This window comes from Pneumocystis jirovecii, assembly GCF_001477535.1.
Source record: "Pneumocystis jirovecii RU7 chromosome Unknown supercont1.18, whole genome shotgun sequence".
In the NCBI taxonomy this organism is placed as follows: domain Eukaryota; kingdom Fungi; phylum Ascomycota; class Pneumocystomycetes; order Pneumocystales; family Pneumocystaceae; genus Pneumocystis; species Pneumocystis jirovecii.
The window spans coordinates 57,662-75,151 of record NW_017264792.1 but is presented as its reverse complement, the minus strand read 5'-3'; the positions used below and the strand labels follow the sequence as shown (position 1 = coordinate 75,151).

The 17,490-nt window shown below is 32.9% G+C and overlaps 11 protein-coding genes across 11 annotated transcripts; 5 read left to right on the top strand and 6 right to left on the bottom strand.

The window, feature by feature from the left end:
* Positions 1–153: 153 nt before the first annotated feature.
* Positions 154–564, top strand: T551_03546 (uncharacterized protein; the record flags this gene model as incomplete). The annotated part of the gene is made up of 2 exons (XM_018375809.1): positions 154–164; positions 288–564. 2 exons carry the CDS (start codon positions 154–156, stop codon positions 562–564), a joined length of 288 nt encoding a protein of 95 aa, XP_018227950.1.
* A 446-nt stretch (positions 565–1,010) lies between these two features.
* Positions 1,011–1,353, bottom strand: T551_03545 (anaphase promoting complex subunit 11; the record flags this gene model as incomplete). The annotated part of the gene is made up of 3 exons (XM_018375808.1): positions 1,011–1,126; positions 1,166–1,288; positions 1,335–1,353. 3 exons carry the CDS (start codon positions 1,351–1,353, stop codon positions 1,011–1,013), a joined length of 258 nt encoding a protein of 85 aa, XP_018227949.1.
* Positions 1,354–1,705: 352 nt separating this feature from the next.
* On the bottom strand, positions 1,706–2,334 carry T551_03544 (uncharacterized protein; the record flags this gene model as incomplete). The annotated part of the gene is made up of 4 exons (XM_018375807.1): positions 1,706–1,891; positions 1,942–2,050; positions 2,099–2,120; positions 2,172–2,334. The coding sequence occupies 4 exons, from the start codon at positions 2,332–2,334 to the stop codon at positions 1,706–1,708; spliced, it is 480 nt and encodes a 159-aa protein (XP_018227948.1).
* A 629-nt stretch (positions 2,335–2,963) lies between these two features.
* On the bottom strand, positions 2,964–3,761 carry T551_03543 (Kae1-associated kinase Bud32; the record flags this gene model as incomplete). The annotated part of the gene is made up of 3 exons (XM_018375806.1): positions 2,964–3,001; positions 3,049–3,121; positions 3,162–3,761. 3 exons carry the CDS (start codon positions 3,759–3,761, stop codon positions 2,964–2,966), a joined length of 711 nt encoding a protein of 236 aa, XP_018227947.1.
* A 193-nt stretch (positions 3,762–3,954) lies between these two features.
* On the bottom strand, positions 3,955–6,762 carry T551_03542 (MCM DNA helicase complex subunit MCM2; the record flags this gene model as incomplete). The annotated part of the gene is made up of 6 exons (XM_018375805.1): positions 3,955–4,176; positions 4,221–4,740; positions 4,785–5,146; positions 5,190–6,211; positions 6,256–6,454; positions 6,499–6,762. The coding sequence occupies 6 exons, from the start codon at positions 6,760–6,762 to the stop codon at positions 3,955–3,957; spliced, it is 2,589 nt and encodes an 862-aa protein (XP_018227946.1).
* Positions 6,763–6,915: 153 nt separating this feature from the next.
* On the top strand, positions 6,916–8,398 carry T551_03541 (uncharacterized protein; the record flags this gene model as incomplete). Its single annotated transcript, XM_018375804.1, has 6 exons — positions 6,916–7,010; positions 7,085–7,248; positions 7,293–7,446; positions 7,501–7,987; positions 8,032–8,110; positions 8,157–8,398. 6 exons carry the CDS (start codon positions 6,916–6,918, stop codon positions 8,396–8,398), a joined length of 1,221 nt encoding a protein of 406 aa, XP_018227945.1.
* Positions 8,399–8,661: 263 nt separating this feature from the next.
* On the bottom strand, positions 8,662–9,939 carry T551_03540 (uncharacterized protein; the record flags this gene model as incomplete). Its single annotated transcript, XM_018375803.1, has 5 exons — positions 8,662–8,851; positions 8,898–8,971; positions 9,016–9,117; positions 9,158–9,264; positions 9,738–9,939. The coding sequence occupies 5 exons, from the start codon at positions 9,937–9,939 to the stop codon at positions 8,662–8,664; spliced, it is 675 nt and encodes a 224-aa protein (XP_018227944.1).
* Positions 9,940–10,288: 349 nt separating this feature from the next.
* On the top strand, positions 10,289–11,004 carry T551_05058 (60S ribosomal protein L44; the record flags this gene model as incomplete). Its single annotated transcript, XM_018376027.1, has 4 exons — positions 10,289–10,291; positions 10,333–10,512; positions 10,553–10,645; positions 10,686–11,004. 4 exons carry the CDS (start codon positions 10,289–10,291, stop codon positions 10,728–10,730), a joined length of 321 nt encoding a protein of 106 aa, XP_018227943.1. The 3' UTR covers positions 10,731–11,004.
* A 281-nt stretch (positions 11,005–11,285) lies between these two features.
* T551_03539 (uncharacterized protein) lies at positions 11,286–12,750 on the bottom strand (the record flags this gene model as incomplete). The annotated part of the gene is made up of 4 exons (XM_018375802.1): positions 11,286–11,325; positions 11,357–11,433; positions 11,477–11,641; positions 12,139–12,750. The coding sequence occupies 4 exons, from the start codon at positions 12,748–12,750 to the stop codon at positions 11,286–11,288; spliced, it is 894 nt and encodes a 297-aa protein (XP_018227942.1).
* A 2,048-nt stretch (positions 12,751–14,798) lies between these two features.
* On the top strand, positions 14,799–15,655 carry T551_03538 (uncharacterized protein; the record flags this gene model as incomplete). The annotated part of the gene is made up of 9 exons (XM_018375801.1): positions 14,799–14,890; positions 14,939–14,954; positions 15,011–15,024; positions 15,068–15,119; positions 15,165–15,195; positions 15,243–15,269; positions 15,318–15,429; positions 15,469–15,538; positions 15,584–15,655. The coding sequence occupies 9 exons, from the start codon at positions 14,799–14,801 to the stop codon at positions 15,653–15,655; spliced, it is 486 nt and encodes a 161-aa protein (XP_018227941.1).
* A 472-nt stretch (positions 15,656–16,127) lies between these two features.
* On the top strand, positions 16,128–17,357 carry T551_03537 (uncharacterized protein; the record flags this gene model as incomplete). Its single annotated transcript, XM_018375800.1, has 5 exons — positions 16,128–16,146; positions 16,189–16,618; positions 16,797–16,932; positions 16,978–17,210; positions 17,255–17,357. 5 exons carry the CDS (start codon positions 16,128–16,130, stop codon positions 17,355–17,357), a joined length of 921 nt encoding a protein of 306 aa, XP_018227940.1.
* Positions 17,358–17,490: the final 133 nt, after the last annotated feature.

Sequence of the window (17,490 nt, the reverse complement as noted above, 5' to 3'; positions counted from 1 at the left end):
TTTTCATACAAAACCCACTTTAAGCGTGTCGTTTCTTTGTTATGTTCATAGAAAGGTTCACCACGACTCAAAGAGCTTTCGCGTCGTAGCCCAACAAGGGCTTAAATAAGCTGTCTAAAAAAGATACACAAAAACGTGCTGAAAATGAAGATAATGGTTCTTTTGTATGTAGAAAACCTTTATTTTTTTATATTTTCTTCGTTGTTTCTTTTTTAACTCTCTTTTCTTTGTTTTGTTTTTCTTATCTTTATAAATATATATTTCTTTATATCGATAGGTAATTATAGATTAAAGGAACACCATGCTTTGGCACGGACGCAGAATGAGGGAAGCAAAACAAAAGAAAAATGTAAGAAAGGAACTATTTTTGTGCACATATGGGGCATTAGAACGGGCTGTTTATGGGGAAAGCGTTTGAGTGTATTTTTTGAGAATTGTGAAATGGGGACTATAAAGAGGTGGAAGAGACGAGGGATGAGAGAGTATTTTTGTAATATTGGAAAACGCATTTTTGGACAAGCAGCAGCCAGTTTTATGCACGATGGATCTATAAATAGTAGTTAGTTTTCTGAGGGATTCAGGTGCCTTAGAATGAATTTTGTATATACATATGTTTGAATGGAGAGCTAAAAAAAATACAAAAAAATGGAGGAAAAAGAGTGTTTTTTGTTCCCAGTACTGTCCTAGAATGCCTTATGTGCATCTTGCTTATATTTGTGGGGCTTGACCTGAGGATGTTTCATTTAGGCGGATAAAATCTGTAGTGGAGAGCCAAGGAATGCTTTTTTTGAAACAAAAAGCTGAAAACAGGTAAAAATACTCGCATGAATCTTTATATATCTTTAATTTTGCGTCCTAGTGCCGATCTGTGCTTGTTCCCTAAGATTTCTGCTTTATTGCAAAATCAAAGTTTGATTTTTGGTACAAAAAACAGCAGAAAAAGCCCCAAGCCATAGGACTTAAGAAAATATATAATATCCAGAATGTTTGAAAGCAGAATCTACCATGATTTATGTTCTTATTTCAAACTTTCGTCGATCCATAGGACACTGTCCCTTAGAAGACTCTGTATTAAGCCATTTCATGATGCAATGAATATGAAAAGCATGGTTACACTTTCCCCAGACTTATATTGTTAAAACATGCCTCTAAGATTTGTTTTTACCAATTGGACAATCATCTCCAGGCATTTTGCAATCTGGACAACATCCATCAAACGGAACTCGGCAAATCCCGCATACTTCATCTGAAGGCACATTCCAATGCCAACTTGCAACAGCGTGCCAGCCTTTAGAATAATTATTTTTGTTTAAAAAGACAGATCTAATGTTTACTTATAATATTGACTTTCATAAAATGGTTGAACGGTTAATAAATACAATAAAGTACTATATTGCTAGTTTTTAATGTATTTCTAAAAGATATTTAAAGAATATTGTGTTTTTCTTAAGTATTTTTCGTTTTTTTAATAATTTTAGAAGATTTTTATGAATATAAATTTAATCGTAATATTTTGATATATAAAACGATATTTTATGGACATCTAAGGCTTAATAATGTTTAATAATATATTAATATATATTAATTATATTAATAAGATCTAATAATGCAAAACAATGTATTAATATGCATTAGAAAGAACTAATGCGTAATGTATTAATATTCTGATATATATTATGTGTAAAAGTGATATGATCAAAAGTATTTATAAGTTAACATTTAAAATTCCGAGAGTATCTTCAGCTTTTTCAATATCTTCTTGTGTATCTTGCTGTGAAATAGTTTTAAGAATGGCTTTTTTACTGCTTTCCTGCATTTCTCCAGCCATAATCAATTCATCAAGAATAAAATATGCTTTTTGAAAATTAAAAATAATATCCAGCTCACACACCTGAAAGTGTTATAAAAACGCACAAAAAGTGTTGCTTTATGTATATTTACATTGCCAAAATATCGGTCAAGTGCCTCAACATAACGATGAATAATTTCCAAAGTAATTAGTTCATTATCTGTTTGTTCAATACCAAGAATAAAGAAAAGAGATGCATAGCTAGATTTATATTATTATACATAGTTTTGTATACACAATTTGATTTACCGACGGTAACATATTTTTTCATCTAAAATGTTTATTATTTCAAGGAAAAATTGTACAAAAAATATATACATACCTTTATATTCTAAAAAATTACATGTTTTTGATCTTCTTTGAAGAACAATCTGTGAAACATCTTTTAAAATTCTTGATTTTTCTTTTAAACTTAATGTTGTAAACCATTTAACAAGTCTGATTTTTCCTTGTCTGTTAATTAAAAAAATATATGAAATACTCATTTCAAATGCTTTGTTTTTTATATCTTTAATGTTTCATTTCTTATTAACCTGTTTTAAGCTTTATTTTAAGCTGATTATAATCAAAGTGTTGGGATGATGTTACCGTGCAAACGGTTCACTATGAAAAATAATAATTTAAAATATATATATAAGAATATAACATATTGCAATATAATTATAAGCTATGTTATAAAAATAGATGTAATGTATGTTTTGTTTTGTATGAACGTTGAGACTTAAATCTGATAAAAAATTATGTATTTTGTATGCTTATATGGTAAAAAAAGAATGAATTGATTTATATATATTCTATTATTTTTAGTATATTTTATTACATATTTATCAAGATTGTCAAGACTATTTTGTTTTAAAGATAATTTTTTATGCCTGTTTTTACTGATATGATTTTTATTTTTTAATTTGTAGAAAATGATGATAGAGACAGTAAATTAAAATATCTAGTTCTTATACGTTTTTTCGCTTTTCTTTTTAGTTTTTCTACATTTTAATAACGATATATGTATTGATTGATGAAGAGCTTTGAAAATGTAACAGTTAAAAAAGCTTTTTGGAATACTTTTAGTTATAAAAATAAAGTTTATAAAAAATAATATGTTGTTTTAATGTTTTCAGCCAATAATATTTCGTTTTCTTCCCCTTAACCTGACTAAAAATAAGAAAAAAGGTTTTGGTAATGGAAAAAAAACAGTTTACCTTCTTCTAGCCGACGTAATACATTTTTTGAACCCTTCCATGACTCTAAATACCCTTCTAGTATATATTTAAGCTAAAAAGTCAGTCAATGAAGAAGCACAGATATTTGTTACTAAAAATTCACTTTGTGGGTGTGTGCTTTGAAATGTCCGTTCTAAAACATACAGGTCTACTGCTTTATCTTCAATTATATGTGTTACACAACCAAGACCAAAGTCAATAATTACAATTTTGTCATCCTCCGTTAACTCTAAAGATAAAGATGATTGTTGGTAAGATGGTAAGCGTATTATAATATTGCTGGTTGTTAAATCACCATGAACAACATCAAGCTGATGCATTTTCCCAATATTACGGCCAATAGATACCATAATTAATTTACAATCTTGTTGATATGGCCGTGTATTGTTTTCCCAGTATAAAAGCTCGTCTTTTAATGTTTTTCCTTCAATCCATTCAGTCCAAAGTTCACCTTTTTTTACATCTACAAAGTAAAGAGCTGGACAGCTAATTCCTCCTTTATAACACTTATATAAGAGCCTTGCTTCTACATGAATTCTATGTTTTCTTAAACGTTCGTCTAGAACAGGGTGTCTATAGGGCTTAGCAAATCGAATTTTCAAAAGACATGGTATTCCAGGAAGAAACAATGTTTTATATGTTAAAGACTCTGCTCCTTGCTTAATCAAAAGTCTTTCTGGATTCTCTTCCATGATTTAAGATGATTAAGAAGCTTATACGGTGGGCGAGATAAGTTGATATTTTTTACAATAAATATATTTAAAAAAGATAAAACTAGTTCCAAATACCAAGAAATAAGTGTAATTCTTTATATGTTAATTATGCAAAAAAGTAAAGAATAAAAATGAGAAGATGGTTAATTGTAATGCAAATGATAATTAAGTATCAAGCTTTGATAGGTATTCGGTTGCTTTTGGGCAATGTATATTTAGCAAATGCTTTGTTTGCATTAGATTTATAGAAAATTATATAATAGCAAAGATTACCTCTTGACAATGATTTTTTAACACTTAATTTTTGAGCACTAATAAAAGAATCAACAATTACTTTAATAGCAGAATCAATATGTTGTGTTTTAACATATTCGGAAAGATGCATTTTAGCAAACTAAATAAATAAACAATAAGAATGGGGTTTGAAAGGATTGTTACCGCTTCGCTTATTCGAATAATTGATTCTAAATGGCGTACAGTAATAGGATATGATCCGGTTGCTAAGGATTCTCGTCTCATATCGCTATATAATTTGGAAATTTTATCTTGATCCATCTGATGAAGTTTTGGATGCACGCGTTCTCTAGCGTATATTATATATTTTCGTAATAAATCCTGAGGTATTGGCTCAATTGAGTCTTTAGATTGTTCAGAATGAGTCAAATTTGTAGTAGAATTGTAATGAGGATGACTTTTTAGATGGGATCCGATGACAAATTTTGCTAATCTTTCGTCTCCTTCTGGATCTACTGTATCTTTTACAACATTTAAAATATCAAACCGAGATAATATCGGCTCTGTAAGTTCAACATTTTGACTAAAAGGTATTGTTGTATTATATCTACCACCTATAGGATTTGCAGCTGCTAGTATTGCGCATCGTGCTTGAAGTGTTGTTACAATTCCTGCTTTAGAAATTGAAATAGACTGCTGTTCCATAGCTTCATGAATTGATGTTCTTCGACAGAGTAAATAAATTAAAATAACATAAATTTTAATCACCTATCTTTGTCGTTCATTTTATCAAACTCGTCGATTAAGCAAACACCTCTATCTGCAAGGACCAATGCTCCACCCTCTAAAGTCCATTCTCCTGTTACTGGGTCTTTTCTTACACTAGCAGTTAAACCAACAGCACTTGCTCCTTGGCCTGTTGCAAATACTGCTCTATGTGCTATTTTTTCAACATATTTTAAAAACTGAGATTTTGCAGTACCAGGATCACCTAGCAAAAGCACATTGATATCTCCACGAATACTATGTTTACCATTTATATCTTTTGGCACACCACCAAATAAAGAACATGCAATTGCTTGTTTTATATCATGATGCCCATAAATAGAAGGCGCAATAGATGCAATAATCTAGTATTATTAAACAAAATATAAAAAAACAACAAAATATTACTCTTTTATCTATATTTTCAGTTTTAGATAACTGTTTAACAGCTTTTTCATCTTCTTCTGTTAAATTAAATGCAGAAAACTGATCATACATTTTATTGATATGATTAGCTTCAATAATTGTAGCAAAAACAGGAAATCCATTTTTTACGTTTAATGATGCATCGAAATTATTCCTATAAACCCCTGTAACTTCAATTTCTTCGCCCGGTTTTGCACTATCAATTAAATCCCATAGAAGAATAATTTCTCTATGACGTGGTAAACGACCTGGAGAAATAGTTCCAGGGCTTTCTTGTAATGTCATTTTTTGATAATTCCTATATATTGTTTTCTCTGAATTTAAAGAGAAAGGTCCTTTACTTTGACAGTTGTGGCAAAATCCTATTTTTATTTCCATGTTACTATCTTGAGAAAATGGACCGAGGATAATTCCACATTTTTGACAATTAAATTTAACATATTTAAGTTGAGGAAATACACCTGTACGTCGAGTTACTACACCCGAAACTTTGATAAGACAATTAAGATGTGCTTGTCGTAATTCCCCAAGTTTAAAGGTTTTAGGTAATCCTATAATACGAACATGAATTTCACTATGGATACGCTTATAATCAGGATAATGCAAAAGAGTTGCTTCCATAGCCACTCTATCAAATACAGAAAGAACTTCAAAAGGCGAATGGACAAGAAAATACGCTAATACTGCTTTGGACTCCGAAAGATGTGTATAATTGATTTCAAGACTTTCTGAATTCATTTCTCCAAGAGTTCGAATACGGTTACCATAGACTGATATGCCTTTGCTATCAGTATATTCGAGAAGAAAAGCTCTGAATTCACGTGAAATCGCTCGCTGTACTGGTTCCATCAATACCCATTCGCTCATTGAATCTGCTTTAATATCTAGAAGTGCATCTAAAGTAAGCTCTTCATCAACAAGTTCCTCATTCATGTCATCCTGACGATCATCATAGTAACGTCTACGCCTACGTATCACAGAAAAATCAAGTGGATCATCATCATCTTTAATTATATTAAAATTAAATCATTTACATAAATTATACTACCGTCTTGAAGAAATGCTGCAGTTTTATGTATTCCCTTTGCACGTTCAAGCTCTTTGTCACGTCTTCTGAGCTTAGCTTCGACTTGTCTACGCAATGCTGGGTCCATTGCTTCATATTCTCCCTCATCATCTAGTTCCTCAATATCATATTGATCAAGTTCCAAATTTTCCATGTAATCTCTTAACAAAGATATAAGATTCTTATAGTCTATAATAAGACCTTATTCCAAGGCCTATGAAGCACATACCGTTCCATATTTTCTCCAAAAAGATCTTCTCCATCTTCTTCTTCAGCTGCTTCATCTAAATCATCAATCATATCATCAATTAAAGCCTCGTTTTCAGAAATATCAAGTCCACTTAGCATTGGAGGACTGCTTGGAGGCAAAGAAGAGGGAAATGCATTCATTGAGTCATCATTTGATACAGGTATTTCTGAATCATTTCGTGTACGTTTACTTGACTTATTTTTTATCAGAAAAAGCGGATTTTTTTGTAGAAAAAACATACCATCTTAAAAATATTGAATAAAGTACTGTTTCTATTTCAAAATATGTACTTTTTCTTTATTTTTAAGTCTAAAATGAATATTTTTCTTTATAATAATAAAAACTGACGTTGACACGATTCACGCTCGAACGTGCTTTTTGAAAAGGCTAAGATGTTAGAAAAAGAAACAGATAGAAATACTGATCAGGACTCTCAAATAGGCTCTGAAATGAGTCTTCTTGATTACATTGAGGAACAATCTCAATTGTGCGTTTTTCCGCTTCAAAAATACTGATTTTTGCCTATTTTTCTAATATTTATTGATTTTAATATTAATACAGGGAAGAAGAAGCCAGAGAAAGTTTACCATACAATTTTGATCACTGTACATACGATCGTCGTCTTCGCCAGCCTCTGTATATTTGTAAAACATGTTCTCCAGCAAAAAAAGAGCTTCAAAAAGGCGGTATTTGTTATTCTTGTAGTATTCAATGCCATGGAGGTGGTTAAATTGAAACATTATTAAAATATTTTTTGATTATTTTCAAGAACATGAACTCATTGAGCTTTTTTGCAAGCGTGATTTCCGTTGTGATTGTGGAACTGATAGACTTGGAACAGAGATGTGCAAGATCCGTAAAGAATGGTCGCCTATTGATACTGATAATCAATATAATCATAATTTTGAAGGGAGATTCTGCTGGTATGCTATTTTCCTGCTTTTCTTGTATTTCTCACTTGAATAACTATTTATAAGGTGTAATATTGAATATGATCCTGCAACCGACCAGCGTACAATGTTTCAATGTCTTCTTTGTGAAGACTGGTTTCATGACCAATGCATAGGAATAGAAAGCATTCCAAATGATGAAGACTCTGACTTATTTATCTGTCGAACATGTGTAAAAAAAGAGTCATGGCTAAAAAGATATGTAAATGTAAAAGGATTCCAATGGAATAAGAATGAGAAGGAGTACAGTGAAGACAAAGCACAAAGGGACATATTGAATACAACAATTAATGTTGATCGGAATTTTGAAACACAAAATTCAAGTGAATCTTGGGAAAATAGAAAACGAGAAATGAACGACAATGATTCGATTAAATTTCCAGCAAAAAAATTTAAAACACAAGACTATACTTTAATATCTTGTTCTTGGGAAGCCTTACCATCAGGCCCTGAAGAAGATATATCTCTTTTTCTTTCAAAAGACTTTAGGCTTTATATGTGTCATTGTGTCCAAGTAAATTCGTAAACCGACTTTTATAGAAGTATTGAACTTAGTAGTGTCTCTCTTTAATGGGAAAAAATCCTGTGTTGCTAGCTGAAGAGGAAACATATCAACCGCCAGAAGACGAAGATGATGGTAAACAAGATTTATATATGTATATATTCCTTAACTCTGCCAATAGCTGAAAGCTTAATGAATGCCGGTATTCGAGTGTTAAATACTCTTCCTCGGGTCCAAGCAATCGAGGGTATTATTGCATATAATCATATAAAAAATGCATTAAGTAAATTCCTACGACCGTATGCAGAAGAAGGAAAGGTTGTTACAGAAGATGCTATTCGTGAATTTTTTGAAAAGCAAAAGGAAGAAAAGGCATCCAATATACTTAACGCATATAAGGATACGACTTTTAAAAGTAAATAATATCATAAACCATATATTCTTTAGCCTGGTTCTACATTAAGAAAGGTTCCCAAAAATATATTGCCACAAGATTAGGCTCTTAAGATATACTCTTCAGAATAACCCTGCAAAAAATCAGTATAAATAACACCATGTCTGCTTATTACAGAATAAGCTAGGAATAATATCAACTCATTATGCATTCTATGATACTAGTGTTAAGTGCCTTATGCGAAATGAACTTGGTTTTTATTTTAATTTGATATATTTGCAATCCCAAAAACTCATAATTTTCCAAAAGGCGTAAGTTCTTGTAAGTCCTTTACAAGATTGCGTACGTTATGTAGGTATTTTGCAAGCATTGATTCTTTTTCCTCGGTGGAGCGGCGTATATCAAGCTTTTTATTCGTTATAGGCCCAGAAAATACGGGCTCCGGAATAAGATAAAAATAAAGAAATTCTGCAATTTTAAACCTGAATGGATAATAAACAACCGGACATAAGCATGGATTGGCCATACTTGACTTTTTGCGACGAATTTTTGGATTTCATAAGAGATGCCACTGATGCTAAACCGTCCAATGACTCAAATACCTAGCACACATTTACAATTTTGCATAGACAGAGCCATATTCTACCCGAACATTATCCCACCGATCAACTAATGCCGCCACCAGTGTTGCAAGCGTTGCAATATGCACATCTGGCTCCAATTGCGGCTCAAGGAGATCAAGTAGAATCTATAAAATATTAATACAACCCTTTTTCCGCAAACCATACATTCATATTAATATGACGTGTAAAAAGGCTCCGTGATGCTGGGTGCAAAAGCAGACTTCCTTGCAGCAGTTCCAGCGTATGACATATATGTGATGAAACTGCACGACCTAAAGCCAATATAAGCATTTGCTCCCAAATATGCAGAATATGTCTCCAAAACAACAATATACGCCATCTGCACTGTTTGTGTATGTATACACAACAATTCCCTGTATATTCTCTGTATAGACAGTCCAGCGGGTGTATTGTGCTAAAGTGTATATATACAATATATACAGTACATACAGTGTATACAGTATGCATACAGTATATACATATATACTGTGTACACTGCACACTCTGCGCTGTATACAATATACAGTCATAGTATATATGTATAATAATGCATGCAGCATATACATATATACAGTATATATAGCACTCCCAATATGCACCACAATGCACACAGCATGCACTACACGTCCTGTATGCGCCTTGTATGCATTATATGCATTATATGCGTTATGTATGCGTTATGTATGCGTTGTGTATGCACTATATATGTGACATGCGTCATATATGCGCTGCATGCGCCACATACTTGTCTCCTTCCCAAGCAGCCGCTCAAGACACGCAATTAGCTGTGTTGCAACTAGAACCATCAGCCCTAACCCTCTACCGCTTCTGTATGTGCCGTTAAGCTCAAACCCGTCCTGCAGCCGGCAAAACTCGTGTAGTCCGGGCTGTCCTCCCAAGCACAGCTCAGCCATGAGCTCCTCAATGCTGCGCTGGCCCTCCCGCATGCTTAGCGGGTCGTACGAGGACAAGTGGTCGAATGCATCGCTCAGAATCCGCCGTATACGCGTCTCTGCGCCGCCTTCTTCGCCGTCGCTGCGCCGCTCTGCCTGGGCCGACTCGTCCATGCCGGCTCCGACGCCGCCACCGCCCAAATAGTGCCCACGTGAATGTCACGTGAACCCTTTGCAGATCACGTGATTCATGTATAAAGTCACGTGATCTATGTGGTGTCACGTGAAATACACTTTAAGTCACGTGCTTTGGTGTGATTCCACGTGACCTCTGTGTGAATCACGTGACACGGCGCTCGTCTGTGGTGACGGGTTTTTCGGTACACCGTGAGCGACACAGCAAATGGTGAGTCGGCAGAGCAACGGCGCAGCGGCTGACACAGACAGGTGAATATCCCAAAGCTTAGGAGGACGTTTTGTAAGGGCAAAGAATGCCGGCGACACACGCAGCACAAGGTGACGCAGTACAAGAAGGGCAAGGACTCTCTGTACGCGCAGGGGAAGCGGCGGTATGACCGCAAGCAGCGGGGATACGGTGGACAGACGAAGCAAATTTTCCGGAAAAAAGTAGGTTTTGGGAGGTTCCAGGGCTTTGTGACATTTCTAGGCAAAAACAACGAAAAAAGTGGTTCTCAAGCTTGAATGTACCGTCTGCAAACATAAAACACAGGTGCCGCTGAAACGCTGCAAACATTTTGAGGTAAAATATACATAAATAAGTATTTGGCTGATAGAAAAAGCTTGGCGGTGATAAAAAAACTAAAGGAGCAGCACTTGTTTTTTAAACGGGATAAGTGGTGCAGTATAGGTATTATATATGGGGTATGATGTTGGGCACTATATATGTATAATATATATCTTTTGGATCTAATGTCTATATTGTTTGTCTTTTGAGCCTATATACGTGTATAAAATATAAAAATACATGTGCTATTTGCTCGAATAGTGATATATGATGTATAAATATAGCAGGAAACAGTCTTCTAAAGGAGTGGTAGAATAGTATTAAAACAATGCTAAAATAATGAAACGATACATTCAACACTACAATGAATGTTGAAGATATAGTGTTTTTTGCTCGACAGTATTTTGATTGATTTTAATTGCCAGCATAGCAGTGTTCCCAAAGACGTGATGCATGGTTAACAAGGTTCGTGTGTTTCTTAAGCGCGCACATCAGTGTATTGTCGGGCAATTGCGTCGACAGCACGAGATATGTATAGGCAAACAGTGTTGCATCGATAAAGGTCGGGTTTCTATAGCAACTTGTTAGCTTGTATACACCGATACACTCGTAGCAATGCCAGTCGACTGCTATACAGTCCTACACACCGGGTCTGTTATTTTGCATTATAGAGACATTTAGACCCAGGTAAAGGACTTGTCCTATTTAAAAACACTTGGTTCTTACTCTGCACCAAAAAACCATGTATCTTGACCAAGACGCATTGCAAGTGCCGAAAGCGCATGAGACGCATCTGCATAAATCTAGTCTGTATTAACAGTGCATTTTCCGTCCAAAATCCACTACTTCTCGTGTATTTAAAAGGCCTGTTTTTTGTCTGCCCGAGAGACGCTTTTTAATTTGTCTGCTAAGCTGCCACTTGAGGATTCCACGCAATGGCCATGCTCCTGTAACATACCGCGGACCCCCCACTTTTTCAAAGTTTTCTCGCTCCATAAAACATGTATATAACTATCAAGCATGTTATTCCTGTTTTCTCTTCATTTCATGTATATTTTTCGTGTTGTTTCTACGCTCTTTAAGCTTTATAAATATACATCAACATATATTCCATCGATATATATTAGTATATATTGATATATCTCATCACCAATGCATATGTTTGCTATTTTCCGCGTATACTCTCTCGTCAAACACATTTCCACTGCCAACGCTTCAGAGACACTGTACTATATATCTATATACAGTGCTATATATATACATATATATACAGCTATATACTGCTATACAAATACATACAGATATACAGTGTATATACATATTACACATATATACATTCTATGCACATTACACACTGTATGTACAGCATATACTGTATGCACTATATCTACTGTATGCACTGTATATACTATATATGCTTTATATACTGTATATACTCTTCCTACAGTGTACATAGTATATATAGCGAGCATACATGCTCTGCTTAGAACAACACTTATTCAACTTACCCATGCGTCATAAAGCACATTTTCAATAAGTGATAAGTAACTGTCTGCATCTGCAGCCAATGCTGTATTTCCTGCAAATGGATGTAACTCTGCACCATGACGTGCAAGCCATAGACGTCCTTCGGCAGACGGGAGCGCATATACTGCAGAATGCGGGCTGTTTGCAGCTCCAGCAGTGCAGGATGCGCTGCCAGTGTCTGCAGGCGCAGCAGACGGCACAGATGCACCATTCAGTGCCTCATTTGACGGATTATATGCGTTATATATCGGGTTATATGCGCTGTTTTTTTCTGTCTCATGTATATTTGCTTGTAATATAGACTGAGTATTCTGAGTATTGCTAGCTGCAACGAAAAAAGGCAGTGTGCCAGAAGGAGAAGCATGCGGTGATGCAGAAAGAACAATATGTGGAATACCAGTAAGCAGTAGAAAGGTTTGCCAGCGCAGAGACTCGAGATCGTATGAAGGAGCACCATGGGGTGTATGTGGCTCGTATGCAACAAATAAGTGGTGACGAGAAGTGTCAATAGGGGAATTTACTTGGAGAGATGGGTATTGTATGCAGGGAAACTTTTCGAAAAGACGGGCAACGATTGGAGGCGCGTGTATCATTAGCAGAGTATCGTTGGGGGTTTGTGTGGGGGTTAGGAGGTGCATATACACGCATATACACGCATATATAATGCATATATAGCGCATATATATACTGTATAACGCATATATGCTGTGTATACAGTGCATATAGCGTATACAATGCATATAGTGTGTATACAGTGCGCATATATGCAGCAAACAGGTGGAATATGAGGATAAAAAGGCATCAGAGGTATTTTATGCAGAGTATTTGAGCAAAATGTGGTTTATGTGTGCTTGGAAGGGCATAGTCAGCATTGTATTTGGGGCTGAAAAACGCATATATATGGGGAAAATTTGTGCAAAGTATAAAAATATACAAAAGTATAGTTTCTGTGGGGATTATGTATATATACAGTACATATAGTCTATACAGTGTGTACAGTGTATATAATGCATGTTGTGTGTATACAGTATATATACATAGTATATACTATATACGCTGTATTTGAAAGGATTCAGTGGGACAGATATACAAAATATATTGAAGAATCTTAAATAATGGGGCTTAAACAGGTTGATATTATAAAAAAGACATGATTGGAATACTAGATGGAAATCAAGTGAAAATGATATATAACAAGGGAGGAACTATGTCGTAGAAAAGATGGGATTTAGTACTGAGGGATTTGGGACTTATTGATGAAGAATATTACAGTAATGTATTGTTTATTTTTTATATTATACTGGTAGATATGGGGATATTTGTGAAAATGGATGTATTGAAAAGGAAACAATTATGAAAGTCTGAATGATGAATGTATTATTGGAAATATAGTGATAGTCTATGAAAGTATGGTGATCTTGAGTACAGATTTTAGGGTTAAGAGTGTTTTTGAGAAATAGATTAACAGTAATGTTGGATTTATACATGGATCTATGACTAGAGCAGTCTATTTTAAGGATGTTGTTTTTCTACGGTTAAAAGTGTTTAAAATGAACAAGTATAAAATTTGTATGCAAAGAGTTGAGAATTAAATAAAAAGGCGTTTAAAAGAGGTACAGTTTCATGTAGTCCTAATGCTTTAAAAAGGAGAGCAATTTTTTTTACGAGATACCAAGTTAAAAGACATTTTTATATATAAAAAACTGCAAAGTATATTTGCACTTTATCAAAAGTGGATAAAATTGTCTATTAGTAAAAAATTAAACAAGTTAAATTTATTTTACAAACATTAACTTTTTGTTTAATTTTCGGAAATGGCTAGTTTTCTGATTATTTTTCATTTCTAATGTAAGTATTGTGCAAATTTTTTGATAAAATTCTTAATAATTTTATAATTTAGATAGATATAAGCGAAAATACAGAAACGCCAAAGCAAATAAATTTTTGAATAGAAATCAATTTTTTATATTTTAAAATATATGATTTTCTTATTTATATTTACGAATTTAAATATAATATTCATTTTGAAGAACTACACAGTAGATTTATTATTTTCTTAAAAATGCTCAAGTTTTGTTTTCATTTATACGTTCAATTTCATATTAAGAGTATTAAAAAGAAATTGTGTTGAATGGTTTATCAATGATTTTAAATTGAATCAGTTTCAACTAGTTATTTAAACTTGAAAAGACGTGATATTTTTTATTTATTAATCTTTATTTTTATACCCAAAACTAAAAAACAACTAAAACATTTATAGGATTTTTTTTAAAAATAATAAGTAAAAACATTTTAGGGCTTTAAAGAAATTCAGTATTTATTAGGATTAAAAAAGTATTTATTTGAATATAATGTTCAAATATGATATTTAGATATAATGTTTAGTATTGGTTAATTATTTAATGGTATCTTAACAATACATTTAAAATAGACATAATTTTTAATAGGATCAAAATTTTAAAATTATGGAAATTTTCGTAGATTTACATGCACACTAAAACTTAAACGTCAATATTTTATAATTAAGATGTTCTAGGTCTTAATTTTAATAACCCTAAAAGATTTGCATATAACTTTTGAAACCAAGTATTTCTAGAATACTTTAATATTCTAAAGTTATACATTTTATTTATTTTCTTTAATGGATCTTGTTAACTTCTATGATTTTAAACCTACGATTAACAATGAACCATATGATTTCAGTAAACTAAAAAACACTGTTGTTTTAATTGTGTTTGTTATCTTTATTCTTATTTAATGAAAAAATAATTATATCTATAGGAATGTAGCATCTAAGGTATTATATATTAGAATTGGATGTATCTAATAGTGTGTTAATATTTTATTTTTTAGTGTAGATTTACACCGTAAAAATAATATTTTTTTATCTCTTTATTCATTGTATTTTAGGCAATATTCTGAACTTGAGAAACTTTATCAGAAGTATAAAGATTCTGGTTTTGTATACTACTTTTATTTTATAATCTATTGTTAATAAGTTATCTAGTTAGTAATTGGATTTCCATGTAATCAGTTTGGTTAGAAATAGAATCTATTTTGATCTGTACTATTAACTTCCTATAAGGCAGCCAGGAACCAGGGTCATATGAGGGTATATCATTAAGACTTTGTATTTTGAAAAATCTGATTATATATATAGAAATTACTCGATTTTGTTCAGAGACATATAACATTACGTTCCCAATTATGGACAAAATTGATGTCAATGGCCCTAATTCTCACCCTCTTTATCTGTTCCTTAAAAAACAAAAGTAATTTTTTTATATTTTGGCTTTTTTTTATATGATTAGGGGTGGTTGTCTTGGTTTGTCTCGAATAAAATGGAACTTTGAAAAATTCCTTATTGATAGGAATGGGAATGTAATTTTTTATGTTTATTATTCAATTAAATCTAAATTGCTTTAGGTTGCCTCTCGTTATTCGTCAATAACAAGGCCTGATACAATTTCTTCTCAAATTGAAAAACTTTTAGAATAATCAGCCTTTGGTATTCTTATATCTTCTCATGCAAGAGCATGTTATTAATTATTTTATTATTTTTTTAAATTTACAACATTTATAAAAATACTTTTAATATTTTTGGATACAATTTCATAAAAATATATATATTTATTAATGAAAAAATATTTTATATACTTGTTTATATTTATATAAATATCTTTATTTCTTAATCATGTTTTTTACAAGTATTTTAAATTTCACTGTTTCTCAGGGCACATGTCTGTCGTTTGAACTTAAAAATTGCCGATCATTCTTTCAACGTCATTGAAACATTTTTTTATCATTTTATTGATTAATTCATTATTTTTTTCGGTATTTTGTTATATTTTTGATAAATTTTTAATATTTTTTAGTTTTTTTTATATAAATACCTTTTTTCAGCACTTTTTCAGCACTTTTCTAGTACTTTTTTATTGTTCTTAGTGTTTTTTTTCAATACTTTTGACAGATGTTTGAAGAAACAGAAGGTGGCCATTTGTGCACAAATAGACGTTAAATAACTCTTTTAGAGCTCATTGAAGCCAGAAATCACCTATATCAGGGCTGTTATACTCGATTACTTGATGAAACTACAAATAAAGTTATAGATAATCCTACAAACGAAAATTTTGACGATGCATCAACTGCTACTACTTTAGACTTGGCTTTGCATGTATTAAAAGGGCGTGCAAAGTGCTTATCAGGTGGTGCAAGTGAATTGTTATGGGAATTACGTGATGCTACATCACCAGCGTTGATAGCGTTACGAGGATGGGCACGTACATTAGAAGGAGATCCGGATGGTATAGATGAAATTTGCGCGTCTATAGATGCATTAGATGTGTCGGATTCAGATCCATCTGCTACTACAGTTCATATTCTTGCGGCTGCAGCACTTTTTTGTGCAGGACGGGTTGATGAAGCACGTACTGTACTTGGTCGTTGCACACATGTCGAAGCGTAAGTTAATTTTTAAGTGCATAGAAGCTATTTAGAAAAGTTGTTTAATAGCCATATTTTTATAACATTTTTCTAGTGTTTCTAATTATATTTCTATTATATTTTTGTTTTATTTTAAATATACATTGGCTATGCTTCTGCACTGTTATATTTATCTATTTGGCTAATACTGGTTTAGAGTTGCATTGGCGGTACAAATGTCGCTATCAGAGTCTTGTTTAGAGGCGGCTCAACGAGAGATTGATGTGGCTAAAGCATGGGCAAAAGATGATCTCGTAATGCAACTTGCAGAAGCATGGGTTGATATGTATAGGGTAATATAATATACATATGTTAGTTGCTTATTAATAGCAATATAGGGTGGACAGCGTATTCTCAATGCTTTTTATATTTATGAAGACTTGGCACAGACAGTTCCGAGTTCTACTATGCTCACAGGGCAAGCAGTGACTGAATTGCTTCTTGGCCGTGCTACTGATGCGGCTGAAACACTTAAGCAAGCATTGGAGCTTTCTCCAAATGATGGAGATGCACTTGCAAATGCAGTGGTTGCTGCAACACTTTTGGGCAACGATGCTACGAATTATATAGAGTATGTTTTTGTATTATATTTTTAAGCTATTCTTATCTTGTCAGGTTACTAACACTTCATCATCCCTCACATCCATGGGTTGTATCAACGTCACATCAATCAACTTTATTTGATCAGCTTTCAAAAACTTATTTAACTGAAGCGTGATCGTGATCTATTCTTGAAAATTGTACTAAGATATTGTGGCATGTCTTGGTGTGCCTAGATATCATAAAGTTCTTCAAAAACAAAGTTCTCTGTGTCAATTTGTTTTTTTTATTTTTGCACCTCGATTGCTTGG